This window comes from Macrotis lagotis, chromosome 1, assembly GCF_037893015.1.
Source record: "Macrotis lagotis isolate mMagLag1 chromosome 1, bilby.v1.9.chrom.fasta, whole genome shotgun sequence".
Taxonomy (NCBI): domain Eukaryota; kingdom Metazoa; phylum Chordata; class Mammalia; order Peramelemorphia; family Peramelidae; genus Macrotis; species Macrotis lagotis.
The window spans coordinates 49638837-49653141 of record NC_133658.1 but is presented as its reverse complement, the minus strand read 5'-3'; the positions used below and the strand labels follow the sequence as shown (position 1 = coordinate 49653141).

At 50.4% G+C, this 14305-nt stretch overlaps 1 protein-coding gene across 2 annotated transcripts; it reads left to right on the top strand.

The window, feature by feature from the left end:
- Positions 1-5569: 5569 nt before the first annotated feature.
- HAS3 (hyaluronan synthase 3) lies at positions 5570-14293 on the top strand. 2 transcript variants are annotated; one of them, XM_074200603.1, is made up of 4 exons: positions 5570-6566; positions 7276-7896; positions 12099-12200; positions 13270-14293. In XM_074200603.1, exons 1-4 carry the CDS (start codon positions 6516-6518, stop codon positions 14191-14193), a joined length of 1698 nt encoding a protein of 565 aa, XP_074056704.1. In that variant the 5' UTR covers positions 5570-6515; the 3' UTR covers positions 14194-14293. The 2 variants fall into 2 exon arrangements, with proteins under 2 accessions (XP_074056704.1, XP_074056696.1); XM_074200595.1 differs by lacking the exon at positions 5570-6566 and having other exon boundaries at positions 7207-7896.
- Positions 14294-14305: the final 12 nt, after the last annotated feature.

Sequence of the window (14305 nt, the reverse complement as noted above, 5' to 3'; positions counted from 1 at the left end):
CCTCCTTTTCCTCTTCTTCTGGGACACCCCAGAAGGACACCTTGGCTTGACCCTTTGGGCCTCTTATTCCAGATGTTGCTGTCTTCCAGAGCTCCTGCTCTGTCTCTGGTTTGTCCTCCTACTGTCCTACCTCAAGCGTGGTTGCAAGGCTCTGTCCTTGGTCCTCTCTTTATTCACCCCATGACTTCATGATCACTTCTAAGCAGATAACTTCCAGATTTATACTTTTATTCTCAATTCGATGAACATTTTCTCCTAAACATGCCACTGGCATTTCAAACTCCACATCCACAAACTCCCAAAATCAGCTCACGCTTTCCATCTAAACTCAACTTCCCAATTTCTATTGGAGACACCATCCATTGCCAGTCCTTCTCCAGTCTGACAGAAACGAAGTGACATAGCTACTAAGTATCTGAGGTGAGAATGGGGCACAGATCTTTCTGCCTTACAGGTCAAGGCTCTATCTGCTATGTTCCTGAGTGTGTGCTCCTGAATGTGAAATGAATGCCCTCTGTCACTTGGTCTAAAGTTCTGAGTGATATAAATGAATAAAGATTACCCCATTGCTGAAATAGGGTAATTCTTGTAAATAGAAGATGTGGGTGCCATCCTTAAGTTCTAGAAATAATCATTTTTGACTGGAATATAGATTAAATGACCTTATATGGTTTGCTGAACAGACAAACAGGTTAGTTTTGAAAATAACACATTATGATTAATATGGAAATATATTTAACATAGTTATGCATGTATATATGTGTATATACATGTATATAACCTCTACTGGATTACTCACTGTCAAGGGGAGTGGGGAGGGAGGGAAAAAAGGTGAAACTCAAACTCTTGCAAAAAGGTGAATGTTGAAAACCATCTTTACACGTAATTGGAAATAATAATAATAATAGAAATTTATTGTATGCTTTCAGAAACTCAAGCTGCATGTAAAAAGTAATTGCTGTAAATTCATGTACAATCCTCCTGCTCTTATTTGTATATGGAAATACTCAGTGTTTAAAGGTGTCAAACGCCTTCACTGAGGATGAACACAGCATCAAGGTCAGCTCCTGCGCTGATGGCAAATTCTTCCAACTTGAAAAGGCCACAAGCCAAGACCAAAGAGGAGCAAGTGTTGGTGCCTGATCTTTGGCAGGTGATGGTGCCCTCAATGCAGCCTCGGAAGCTGAGATGCAACAAAGTATTGGATCCATTCTCTGCTGCTTGTGCTCATTTTGATCTAACCATGAACACCAAGAGAACCTAGGTGCTCCATCAGCCAGCGCCACATCGTCCATTTGTGGGGCCATCCATTACAGCAATGGAAAAGTTTTGAATATTGTGTAGAAGTTCATTTACCTTAGCAGCAAGCTTTTCCAGGGAAATTCACATTGATAATAAGGTTGACCACTCATTGCCAGAGCTAGCTCAGCTGGGCTCTTCCAAAGCAAAGTGTGAAAGAGAAGAGATATGACCTTGATGACCAAACTGAAGGTCTCCAGAGCCATTGCCTTTGGTCCCCCTCCCCCAGCTCTCTATTTTGCCTGTTGTGGGGTAGAATCAGTCACATCCAACTCTTCATGATCCTATTTGGGTTTTTCTTGGCAAAGAGACTGGAATGGTTTTCTCATTTCCTTCTCTGGCTCTTTTTACAGATGAGGAAACTGAAGCCAGCAAGGGTAAAGTGATTTGCCCAAGGTCGCACAGCTTGCAAGTGTCTGAGGCTGGATTTGAACTCATGAATATGATTCTTCCTGATTCTGGACACAGCACTTTATCCACTGAGCTGCCTATATCCATCTAGAATTATATAACACACACACACACACACACATATACACATACACACATTTGGTCACTAGATGGTATACTCTATCCATTGTGCCACCCATTTTATAGATGAGGAAACTGAGGGAGGCGGAGGTTAAATGACTTAGCCAGGGTCACCCAGCTGGTAAGTGTCTGAGATGGGTTTTGAACAGGTCCACACAATTCACCCCAAGTAGAGTGAGTTCCTTTAGGGCAAAGAGTATATCATTTTCCATTCTTAACTCTCTGACTTCTAGCTTGGCCTGGCATATAGTGGCTTTTAGACAACATGTTTGAATTGAACTAGATCCCCTGAGGAATTTTCTAGGTACCAGAGGAGAATTTGAATTTGATACTCCGTATTTTAAATTTATTATTTATTTTTAATATTCTTTTCTTATTAAATTTTCATTTGGAAGTCTCTCCCTCCCTTCCACCCCCTATGAGGAGGCAAGTAATACATCATAGTGTGACATGATGCAAAGCCTATTTCCATATGAACCCTATCCCCCCCCAAAAAAGCAAGCGAAATAAAGTGAAGAAATGATCTTTTCCTCAGTTCCCTCTCCCTGGAGCTGGAGAGCCTTTTTTTCGTTTGAATCCGGTGGCATTCTTTCACAGTGGATCTCTCATCATCACCACGTTGCTGTCCCTGTGACTTCCCCTTTTTCTGAAAGCGCCCTCTCACCTTGCCCGGCCTGATGGGCCTCCATCCCAGTCGTGTGCCACCCCTTGCTTAGCTCTTCCCCGGGGGGTGGGCGCCCCCTCAGCTCCCGGTTCTCAGCCACCCCAGAAGGAGCTTTCTAGATGTCTGTGCCCCTGCGGATCCTTTCCCTATCTCTTGGATCCGGCAGGGGTGGTGCGGGGTCAGGGGGGACGCCTTGGCTTGACCCTTTGGGCCTCCAGAATGTCTGGAGTTCAGCTCAGCCCAACCCAGGTCCCCGTGGCTAGCCGGAACCTGCGGGGCCTCTGGGTGCTCCGTGGCAGGACTGTCTGGGCTGCTCTTTTCTTGCTGCCAGGGAGGGCCTCAGCCTGTTCTTTGGGCTGGTCCTGGGCGCAGACACAAAGTTTGGGGCGTGTTTAGCGAGTCACCCTTGCAGGGTGAGTCGTTCTTGGGAGATGCTGGGGACCAGGTGTCGGGTGGCGCAGCGGAGGGCGCTGAGCCTGCACCCTGGAAGTAAGAAGTGTGGGTGCAGCGGGGGGGTGCAGGAGGACCTTTGGGCACGCGGAGAGGTCTCCGGGCCCCTTTCCCGCGGAGAGTCTGGACAGCGGGGGATGGGGGCGCCCCCAGGCCCCCCGCCACCCCCGGACGCCCCGCGGGGGGGGAAGCCGTCGGGGGCCCGGGCTGGCGGTCAGCGGGGTGCTACCCTCTCCCGGGGGCTCCGGGGTGCGGGGCGGCGTGTGCGGGCGGGGGCGGAGGAGGGGAGGGGAGGGGAGAGGAGGAGGAGGAGGAGGAGGAGGAGGAGGAGGAGGAGGAGGAGGAGGAGGAGGAGGGGCATGAGGCGGCCGCCGCAGCCCCGCGGATCCGCCGGAGAGTGAGCAGCGGCCGCACGGTGAGCTCGGGGCGCCCGGGGGGGCCCGCCGCGCCCTCCGCCGCCCCCTCCCCAGCGCCCCCTCCTCCCTTTCTTCCTCGCGCTCCCCCTCCTGCCTCCGCGAGCCCCGGTTTGTGAATGAATGAATGAAGGGAGGAAAGAATGAATGAATGATGAATGAACGAGCGGCTGAACGCGGGCGCCCACCCGGGGGGCGCCCCCCGCCCAGTCCCCCGCGGGCGCCCCCGGCCGGCGGCCGAGTCCAGGGGCGCACCTGTCCGCCCCGCCCCGCGCCGCCGAAAGTTTGCCGGGGCCGGGGGCTGCGGGGCTGCCGGGGCTGCCGGGGCCGGGGGGCTGCCGGGGCTGCCGGGGCCGGGGCCGGGGGGCTGCGGGGCCGGGGGGCTGCGGGGCTGCCGGGACCGGGGCCGGGGGCTGAGGGGCTGCCGGGGCCGGGGGGCTGCGGGGCCGGGGGGCTGCGGGGCTGCCGGGGCCGGGGGCTGAGGGGCTGCCGGGGCCGGGGGGCTGCGGGGCCGGGGGGCTGCGGGGCTGCCGGGGCCGGGGGCTGAGGGGCTGCCGGGGCCGGGGGGCTGCGGGGCTGCGGGGCTGCCGGGACCGGGGCTGGGGCCGGGGGGCTGCGGGGCTGCGAGAGTGCGGGGCTGCCGGGGCCGGGGGCTGCGGGGCTTGGCCCCAACTCTGGGCAGCCGCCGAGCCTGGTCGGGGCGCCCTCGCCCGCCGGGGCCGGCCCTGAGGGGGGGGGGGTCCTGGGAGCCCTCGAAGGTGCCGCCTTTGTTCGCATCTTACCACTTGGGAAGGGGGGTGAGGGGCCTGGGTTTTGTGCTTCCTCCTTCCCCGACCCTTTCTTTGGGGGGGGGCTGCTCCGGCCCCCCAGGGCGGGGGAAGCTGCGGGGGCCCCGCAGGGCCTCCTCCCAGGGCGGATGGGGCCCTCCCAGCCCCGGGCCCTCGGCGGCATTGTAGGGGTCCGCCCCGAGTGTCCGCCAAGGAAGGTTCCTGGGGTGAGCATGCGGGCACCGGCTCTCCGGAGGAGGGGCCGTGCCCTGAGCCTGCCATCGCCCCAAGGGCAGGACTTCGGCACTGGTTTTGTTAGGCACTGGATGGCGGGGCTTCCTCGGGCTGTGGGGGGGGCACGTTTCCTTGCCGCAGGTAAGAGACTGGGGAGACCCCTTGCCCCGCAGAAGAAAGAAAGCATGGAAAGTGTTAGGGGGATGGGCAGAGCCCCTTACTTTCTAGTAGGGATTTGGAGTGGAGGGGAAAGTACAGTAATCACCTCCTTGGGAGTGTGGGAATGCAGAAGTCTCAGAGACTCGGAATTCTTAGATGAAGCCATTTCTTCTTTCTTTCTCTGTCTCTCTCTCCCTCCCTCCTCTCTCTCTCTCTCTCTCTCTCTCTCTCTCTCTCTCTCTCTCTGGGCAATAGGGTTAAGTGACTTACCCAAGGTCACACAGCTAGTGAGGAAAGGAAGCTATTTCTTAATGGATGGGAGAACAGGAGAGAAAAGAATCTGTCTTGCCTTTCTAGAAGTGGCTGGAGGGGGCTGCTTGGGGAGTTAGTGAGTGGCCCATGGGTGGGTGGGTGGGCCACCCAGTGAGTCCCTGAGGCTGGTGGTTTGGTCAGATAGCTCCTGTGACTGCAGCTTCCTCTCCAGAAGGTGATGAGCTGAGGATTTCCCAGGAGAAGGATCAGTTTTGGAGCAAACACAAGTTAGAAATAGACTACTGGGGGGGGGGGGGGGTTGGTCTGTCTGGTGTCATGGGGGGTGGCGGTGGGAGGAGACTATAAATCTCCAGGTCCCAAGCTCCTTGTACAGGGAGCAATGAGCTGAGCCAAGAGGCTGGCCTGCTCAGAATTGAGGAGTGGGAAGGGGCCGGTGTCGTGCTTGTTCACTCAGGCTCCTCTGGGGATGCCAGGATGGGGCGGGCCACAAGTTAGGGGCATGTTGGTTTTTATAGGAAACTCAGAGCTGGCACCAGGATCTGCCAGCTTCGCTCTCCCTCCCGCTGCAGTGGTGGCAGCAGCAGCAACCCTGTGTGTCCTTGCAGTTCCCCTGCCTGGCTTCCTTCTGGGCTTTATACACAGCTCACCTTCTCCTTGCCCTCAGCATCCATTTCCTCCTCCCCTCCCTTGGACTGTTTTCCTGTTTACTTTCCCTGCCTTGCCTCAACCCCCCCCCCCCCCCCCTTGTCAGGAAAAGGAAGGGTGAAAGGGCAGAGAAACTTTCGCACATTTAATTTTTGTCCTTTATTACCCTTCTGTTTTTCTCTCCCCTTCTCTTCTCCCACCCATTTGCCACTGTGCGCCCTACCAGATCCCAAGGTACCCTAACCCCTAGAACTGTCCTTTCTACCCATCATTCTCGCCTGTGAGAAATGGAGTCAGTTGTTCTCTCCCTTCCTTATCCAAAGGATCCTAACTAAAATCCCCCCTTCCTGATCCCTCTTAATTCTAGGGCCTTCCTTTGGTAGACCATCTCCAGTTTATCTTGGATGTAGCTGGTTTGTCCATGGTTCTTTTACGTGTTATCTCTGCCACTAGACTGTGAGCCTCCTGGAGGGAGTCAGGGACCTTGTTTTGCCTGTCCCTGTGCCCCCAGAGCTGGATGTTTTTCATTCTTGAAGGAGACCGTGGTGATACTATGACAAGCACAGCTGTGTTAAGTCACCAGACTCACTTTCTTCTCCAGTAGCCAGATACAAATCAGGATGACTGGAGATGGCCCTGGAAGCGGCTTGCCCAAGGTCATACAGCTAGTGTCAAGTGTCTGAGGCTGGATTAGAACTCCTATCCTTCTGATTCCAAGGCCAGTGCTTTCTCTACTGCGCCACCTAGCTGCCCTCCCCAGAGCTTGCTAGCAGACTTCCTCGGGGCACAGTATTTCACTCTTCTCCCCACTCCCACTAATGGAGAGGCTCATTCTTCCCCAGGTAAGATGGGCACTGGAGTAGAGTGGCTTGAAGAAGCTCTCCTCGTGTTCCCTGTCTCTTTTCACCTACCCCAGCCTGCCAGAAACACTCATTCCTGTCACGTGCATCTTGTTGTTTAGGGGTCCTGGGCACCAGGGGTTCCTTCATTGTTTCTACTCAAACATCTTCCCTTTCAGCTGGAAGACAACCCAGGGGTTGCCCTCCCACGGTGGTTTCCAGTTCCCCGCTGCCCATTCTGATGTTGGAACATTGGCTGCCTTACATCTTTGTGGAGACCTCGCCTCCACCTGTACGAACAATAGTCATCAGTTCTATTTCTTAGGAATGGGACATAATGCTGATGCTCATGAAAGGAAGGTTCTTCACTAAGTTGTAGGGTAGAGAGTAGGCTCATCGTGTTGTTTTTCATCTTGCCTTCAACTACTGTTTAGCCAGAGCTCCCCATGCAGTGGCTACACCACTTCCAAGAGGCCCTTCCTTGGCCACCTTCTCCCCTGGCAATGCCTTCTTCCTGCTGACATCACCTTCCATTGATGCTGTCTATATTTGCCTATACACTTAGCTGCTTGTTGTCTCCATTGTGAGAAGGGGAGTTCTTTCAGGGCAGTGATTTTTGTATCACCGGAGTTTAATGCACAGCCTGGCACCCAGTGGGTACTTTCTGTTTGTCCTGGCAGGGCACACCTGTAATTCCTGCTGCTGGGGAGGCCAAGGCTAGTGGATTGCTGAAGTTTGGGAGCCCTGAGCTATGGTGCACTAAGCCAAAGGTGCCCACGCTAAGTCTGGCACCAACTCAGTGAATGCCCAGAAGTGGGGGGGCAGCAGGCTGCCTAAGGTGGGGTGAACCTACATTGATAGGAAGCAGAGCAGGGCAAAGCTCCCATGCCAATCAGTCATGGAATCTGGCCCGTGAAGGGCTCTTGCACTTCCAGCCTATGGTAGATTCAAACTTGGAAAAAAAAGTTGACTTTTTTTACCCTTCCTTTCTCTTTGGACAGATGCCCGTCCACCTGAGCACAGCCCTGCGAGTAGTGGGCACCAGCTTCTTTGCCCTGGCTGTCCTAGGGGGAATCCTGGCTGCATACGTGACTGGCTACCAGTTCATCCACACAGAGAAACACTACCTCTCCTTTGGCCTGTACGGTGCCATTCTGGGCCTGCACCTCCTCATCCAGAGCCTTTTTGCCTTCTTGGAGCATCGGCGCATGCAGCGAGGAGGGCAGCCCCTGAAGCTGACCCCATCTGTTGCTCTCTGCATTGCTGCCTACCAGGAGGACCCAGATTACCTGCGCAAGTGCCTCCGGTCTGCCCAGCGCATCTCCTTCCCCAACCTGAAGGTGGTGATGGTGGTGGATGGCAATAGGCAGGAGGACACTTACATGCTGGACATCTTCCATGAGGTGCTGGGCTCGGAACAGACAGGCTACTTCATCTGGCAGAGCAACTTCCACGATGTGGGAGAGGGCGAGTCAGAGGACAGTCTGAAGGAGGGGATGGGCCGTGTCCAGGAAGTGGTTCGAGGCAGCACCTTCTCCTGTATCATGCAGAAGTGGGGTGGCAAGCGAGAGGTGATGTACACAGCCTTCAAAGCCCTCGGCGACTCTGTGGATTACATTCAGGTATGTGAGCAGTCGGGAGGAAACCCCAAAATCAATTTGGCTGATTGGGGGAAAGGGGAGGGAAACCTGGAGGAGTTACCCAACAAATGAAGGTTGGAAGGGGAATAAGCATTTCTAGAGCATCTATTACAGACTGGGAGAGCTTTACAATATTATTTTATTTGATTCTTAAAACCCTGGAAAGTAGGTGCTATTATTGTCCTCATTTTATGGTTGAAGAAACTGAGACAGAAAGGTTCAGTGATTTACCCAGAGGCACACTGGGTTTGAACTTGCCTTCCAGGATCCCAACCCAACTCTTTCTTAGCTTCACCGTCGTGCTACTTCAGGATTCAGCCCTTCACCAAGTTAGTTCCCCAGGACATAATCATCTAACGTTCACTTAATTCCTTACCATTCTGAGCCTCTACCTCCTGCCCTGGATTTATTGGTTCCTGCTGCTTTAGAAACCAAGGCTAGTGGATTGCTGAAGTTTGGGAACCCTGAATGTGGTGCACTAAGCCAAAGGTGGCCACACTAAGTCTGACACTAAGTAAATGTGTGGAGCAGGATTTGAACTCAGGACCTCCTGGCTTTGGGCTCAATGTCCCTGTGCCTCTAAATGGTCTGGCCAGAGGCTCACAGAAGCTAGAGCTGGAGGGAAGTTTAGATAATACCTGGGCCAACTCCCTCCCAGGACAGGCTAAGTGTGACTTCCCAGGGTCTGGCACACAGTAGAAACCTAACAAATGTTAATAAATTGCAGGGACAGAATTTAAATCCAGATCCTCTGACTCCAAAACCACCATTCTTCCCCCAATAATGTCTGTAAGGTCTCCCCTAGGAGACCTTTGCTCAGAAGGTAATCCATTGTGGTCCCATTCCCAGTTAGTAATGGGTAAAGAATAGTGGGGAAATGTCCAGTGTTTCCCTATGAAATGGGGAGAATACTCCTTTACACTTGGGGAAGCTGAGGCTGAAGAGATCACTCTGGAACTTAATGTCATGGCACTATCCTGGTCGTTTTGGTGGACTCACTATTTACTGATCGAGGGTGTTATTAATTCAGAGTTTTAGATAATGCACATGTTCACTAAAGGAAGGGCTCCACCAAGGATCTGTTTTTATAAAATTAATTAAGTTATCCTATCTAAGAGATGTAAGGGCTGACATCGGATCATCTGGTGGGTCTTTAGTAAATATTTGCTAAATGCAAATGAACTATTCACAAGTCTCCAGTTTCTCTGTTTTGGGGTTTAAACCTTGCCTTTCCGAAAGGGAAGTTGGGTTTGGAAAAGTTCACGTTAGAATTTTTCATACTGCTCTTCCTCCCCCCCACCCCCCGGCCCAGGAATCCAGAATTTCAAATAGAACCGTGCTGCTTTGGTTGCAGGTTTCTTTAGAAATATAACTGATCCATGTTATTCTTGCGCCCACACGCCACTTCCTCTTTGAGGCCTCCAATTCCTAAAAGAAAACTAGTTAAAAAGAAATCTTGTTTCCTGTGTGTTTTGTTGGGTCAATGAGTGGCTGTGTCCCAGGTGCTTATTTTCCTTCCATTTTTATTGCTGTGGGATAACTGCCTGAAGGCAGAAACAGCAAAGGATAATTGCTTCTGATGAGTTGTGGATGTGATGTATATCACGCAGGATTTGAAACAGGTGCATCCTTCTGCCTCGCCCAAGATTTCAATTCCTGTCTCTTCCCAGAGGGGGAGAGAATCACACCGTAACCTCTGAAGTTCAGAAAAGCTGCTTCTTACCTTGGTATCTTTATTGATCCAGGAATAAATCCTTTTAGGAAAGTTGACAGTAGGAAATTGTTTGAAATAGAATAAAGAAGAAAGTAGGAATGAATGAATTCTTCAAGGTATCAGAGTTCAGAGAGGAAAAATCTGGGAACCTCTTATTAGTTTGGGAGATTCCTCTGGAATTGAGGTTGTGAGCATGTTTTGGATTGTTCCATTTGTGGATTACCCAGACTCTCCTTTTATTCTGCCATCATTTTTAAGTTTTTAGGGGCAAGGCAGTGGGGTTAAGTGGCTTCCCAAGGCCACACAGCTAGGTAATTATTAAGTGTCTGAGGCTGGATTTGAACTCAGGTCCTCCTGACTCCAGGGCCAGTGCTCTATGCACTGCGCCACCTAGCTGCCCCTCTCCTTTTATTCTGAATGAGCCATAGAGGACTTGTAGTTCCAACAAGCCACTCTTGGGCTATTTAACGTATGCCAGTGTCTCTAGTGCAAGTTTTTTATTCAGGGTATGCTCTAGTCACTCATGTTTCTGGACATAGCACATGACAGCTCAAATATGCCTCGGGTGCTTCCTAACTGGGTGACCCTGTGCAAGTCACTTCTCTTTGCCTCAATTTCATCTGTAAAACAGGGATAATAACAGCATCTACTTCCTAGGTCGTATGTGGATCATATGAGATAATAATTGTGAAATGCTTAGCACACTATCTGACCCACAGCAAATACAATATAAATGTTAGTTAATATTAATGTTTAAGGAAGTGAAATTTTAAAAATGTATCTCTAGGTAAATTTTTTTCCATTCTGGTTTGAAATTCAAGATCTGTCAGTGAATTCTCTTATTTCAAACTGTGCCCTTCTGCTTCTGTAGAAACTAAGTGTGAAGTGTGAAGACTGGTCTCTGGTCCTAAGAACGTGGACCTGATGGAAGTTGGGAGAGGCACAGGTAGCCGAGACCCTAAGGGTGAAGGATGATGATCTTATACTTTGGCTTCTAGAAATGAATTAGATTAAGTGGCCATTGCCAAGTCTTCTCTAACCCAAGGGGTCCTATGACTACAGGTCTTTTCTGTCTGGTTTACAGGTGAAACCTTCCCCTGCATTCCCTCTCCCATTAAGAATGTGAGCTTCTTGGGAGAACTCTGCTTTGGGAATGCTTTACCCACAGTTATCATTTAATAGATGCTTTTAGTTTTAGATAATAATCTCAATTTAACTTCTCAAGATAAGGTTCGTGGGTTTCAGTCATAGGCACAGTTTAGAAATAACAAGAGAAGGCTATGGCAGCTGCCCTTCAAGTGGTTCTGGCATGCCGCCCAATCACAGGATTCTAAGAAGTGGAATCCAAGAATAAAAGGCAAAAGAGTATGTGTGGTAAAAATAATCTTTGGATTTGGTCTCATCAGCATCAAATTATTCCTAGGACTACAAATTACACAGCTATCTTTTATTTTTTGGTCTGGAAAAACCTAAAAGAACACTGGGCTGGCCTGACAGGTCTCAAGGATTTAGGCATTTCCTGCTAAGCCCCTGACACCTGAGAGCCATCACCTCCTTCAGGGCCTTTCTTCAATAGGTCTTGGTTTCTTTGAAGCTCTGAGCTCACATGCAGACACTATGGTTTGGGAATTGGCTTTGGTAGCTATAACCTCTTATATCCTGCTCTAAGTTGCTCTAGCCGCTTGTGATTGGACCTATCTGAACTGCCAAACTTATTGAACATCCCTTTTTGTAAGCTCCTGGTATAGAAATATTAGGCCCTACGGGAGGTGATATGACAAAGACGGTTTCCTTGGAAATCTGAGAAGTGGACTGGACAGTCACTGTTTGTCACACGATCTCTTCCTAGACACCTGGTTCCCCCCCTCCAAAAATAAAATAAAATTTTGGACATAAAGGGGCTGGGTTTTTTTTTTGGGGGGGGGTTAGGTTTTTGCAAGGCAATAGGGTTAAGTGGCTTCCCAAGGCCACGCAGCTAGGTTATTAAGTGTCTGAGGCCACATTTGAACTCAGGTATTCCTGACTCCAGGGCCAGTGCTTTATCCACTGCGCCACCTAGCTGCCCAATGAAGGGGCTGTTTTACAGAGAAAGCCGCCTCTCATGCTGAGTATTTTCCCCTCACCTTCGAGGTTCTTACCCAGTAGCCATAAAGAGGGCTCCTCACTGTAGGCCTGTTTAGTGTGTAACCTAGAGCCCAAATCCTAATGACCTTCTTTCCCCACATGGTGACTACCTCACCACATTCTTTACATTTGGCTTAGATCTCTTTGTTCATGGCATCAGGTAAATAATTTAAAACCAGATATTGCCAATGAGACCTAGAATCCTTCCTTAACCTATCTCTCACCCCATTGCCAAATGGTACAGCAGGGAGGGTGGAAGAGTGTTGCAGAGAAGTATGGTAAATGACCAAAGGGCCTGCCTGGGGCCCAGGCCCAAGAGGTGCTGACCGTGTGCTTATTCCATCAGGTGTGCGACTCTGACACAGTGCTGGATCCAGCATGTACTGTGGAAATGCTTCAAGTTCTGGAGGAGGATCCCCGAGTGGGTGGAGTCGGGGGAGATGTCCAAGTAAGACATATTTAGGGATTTCTGAGGGATGCCCTCTTGGCATATCTTATTTTTCATTTGATGTGGCCAGAGTGAAGCCCTGGGCTCGGGGTTGTGTGGCTAACTTGGGTAGCTGTGGATAGACAAGACTTAAGGATTCCAACGGGGAATGGTTGCACTACTTGACAATCGGGTCTTCTGAGGAGGTCAGTGGTTATTTTTTAAGATGTGAGAATCTCCTCTCCTTGGGCAACTCTTCCAGAAACTCAGACATTCTCTTTGGGGGATTCCCTTTGTGGACTAAAGAATTCTAAGGATCCCCCATTCAGTCCAGATTCTCTTCTAAGAGGTACCATGTGTTGAGAAAAGCCAAGAGAAGCGTCTTGGGCAGAACATTGTTGGTGCCTCAGGAAGCAACTATCATGTGCCAAATACTTCCCTTAAGGCCTGGGGAGTTTATAAAAGACAAGACTGTAGTCCCATGTGTTCTAATAGGGGACGAGAGACATGTAAAATACTCTGTGCAAGCAAAAGAGATCCAGAATAAAGGCAGATAATTTGTAGAAGGCACAAGGATTAGGGGCAACTAGGAAAGGCTTGCTGCAGAAAGGGGGATTTTAACTGGAATTTGAAGTCAGGGAAGCCAGGTGGCAGAGATGAGGAGGGAGAGCACATTCTAGGTTCCCTAGAAACAATTTACTTTAACAGTCTGTTATGACTATCATTTATTATCTCCTCAAAACAAGGTGCTGGCTTTTACCAGTCGATAATATGATGACTAAGTTTGAAGCCAGTAAGCAGAGTGGCAAATAGCAGGTGGAGTTGGAACTGGATGCCATCCTCAAGTTTTTCTTCACTAGCCAGCAAAGAACTGGAAGCTGGAATTTTCCTTGAAGAACCAGAGTAGCTCTTCAGCAACGTCTCCTTTATTCCCTATACTGTTCTATGTAGCACAAAGATTTAGAGGTGCTTTAGATTAGAAAAACCCAGGAATGCCAGAAAGAACCAGATGTTTTTGTCTGTTGCCTCTAGTTGACCGAGAAATGGAGAATGCATGTAAGCTAACAAGAGTTCTCTCATTTCTTTTTAGATCCTCAACAAATATGACTCCTGGATCTCCTTCTTGAGTAGTGTACGATACTGGATGGCCTTTAATGTGGAAAGGGCCTGCCAGTCCTATTTTGGGTGCGTTCAGTGCATAAGTGGGCCCTTAGGCATGTATCGGAACAGCCTTCTTCAGCAATTCCTGGAAAATTGGTACCACCAGAAATTTCTGGGCAGCAAGTGTAGCTTTGGAGATGACCGGCACCTTACCAATCGAGTTTTGAGCCTTGGCTACCAGACTAAATATACCGCACGCTCAAAGTGCCTCACAGAGACACCTACAAAGTACCTCCGTTGGCTCAACCAACAGACCCGCTGGAGCAAGTCTTACTTCCGGGAGTGGCTCTACAATTCCCTGTGGTTCCATAAGCACCACCTCTGGATGACCTACGAGTCCGTAGTGACAGGTTTCTTTCCCTTCTTTCTTATTGCTACGGTCATCCAGTTGTTCTATCGGGGCCGTGTCTGGAACATCCTTCTCTTCTTGCTAACGGTGCAGCTTGTGGGCATCATCAAAGCTACTTATGCTTGCTTTCTTCGGGGCAATGCAGAAATGATATTCATGTCCCTTTACTCTCTCCTTTACATGTCCAGCCTCCTGCCAGCCAAGATCTTTGCCATTGCCACCATCAACAAATCTGGGTGGGGCACTTCAGGCCGAAAAACTATTGTTGTGAACTTTATTGGCCTCATCCCTGTGTCCATTTGGGTAGCAGTCCTTCTGGGAGGGCTGGCCTACACAGCTTATTCCCAGGACTTATTCAGTGAGACAGAGCTGGCCTTTCTAGTATCTGGGGCCATCTTATATGCCTGCTATTGGATAGCACTCCTCATGCTGTACTTGGCCATCATTGCCCGACGTTGTGGAAGAAAGCCTGAGCAATACAGCTTGGCATTTGCTGAGGTGTGACCAGCAAGGGCAGCTCTTTGAGCAATGCGGGAAAAGTGCAATGGGCCAGGGAGGGGAAGGGTAAGTCAAGTTAAACTTGACTACCACTTTGAGAAAAGGAAATGGGTCGGGA

Bases quoted from the DNA above. Each gene is read 5' to 3' on its own strand.
- HAS3 (XM_074200595.1), top strand. From the start codon at position 7,213: ATGGTAGATTCAAACTTGGAAAAAAAAGTTGACTTTTTTTACCCTTCC. The intron at 7,897-12,098 runs GTATGTGAGCAG...TTATTCCATCAG, and splicing joins ACTCTGTGGATTACATTCAG to GTGTGCGACTCTGACACAGT. The intron at 12,201-13,269 runs GTAAGACATATT...ATTTCTTTTTAG, and splicing joins GAGTCGGGGGAGATGTCCAA to ATCCTCAACAAATATGACTC.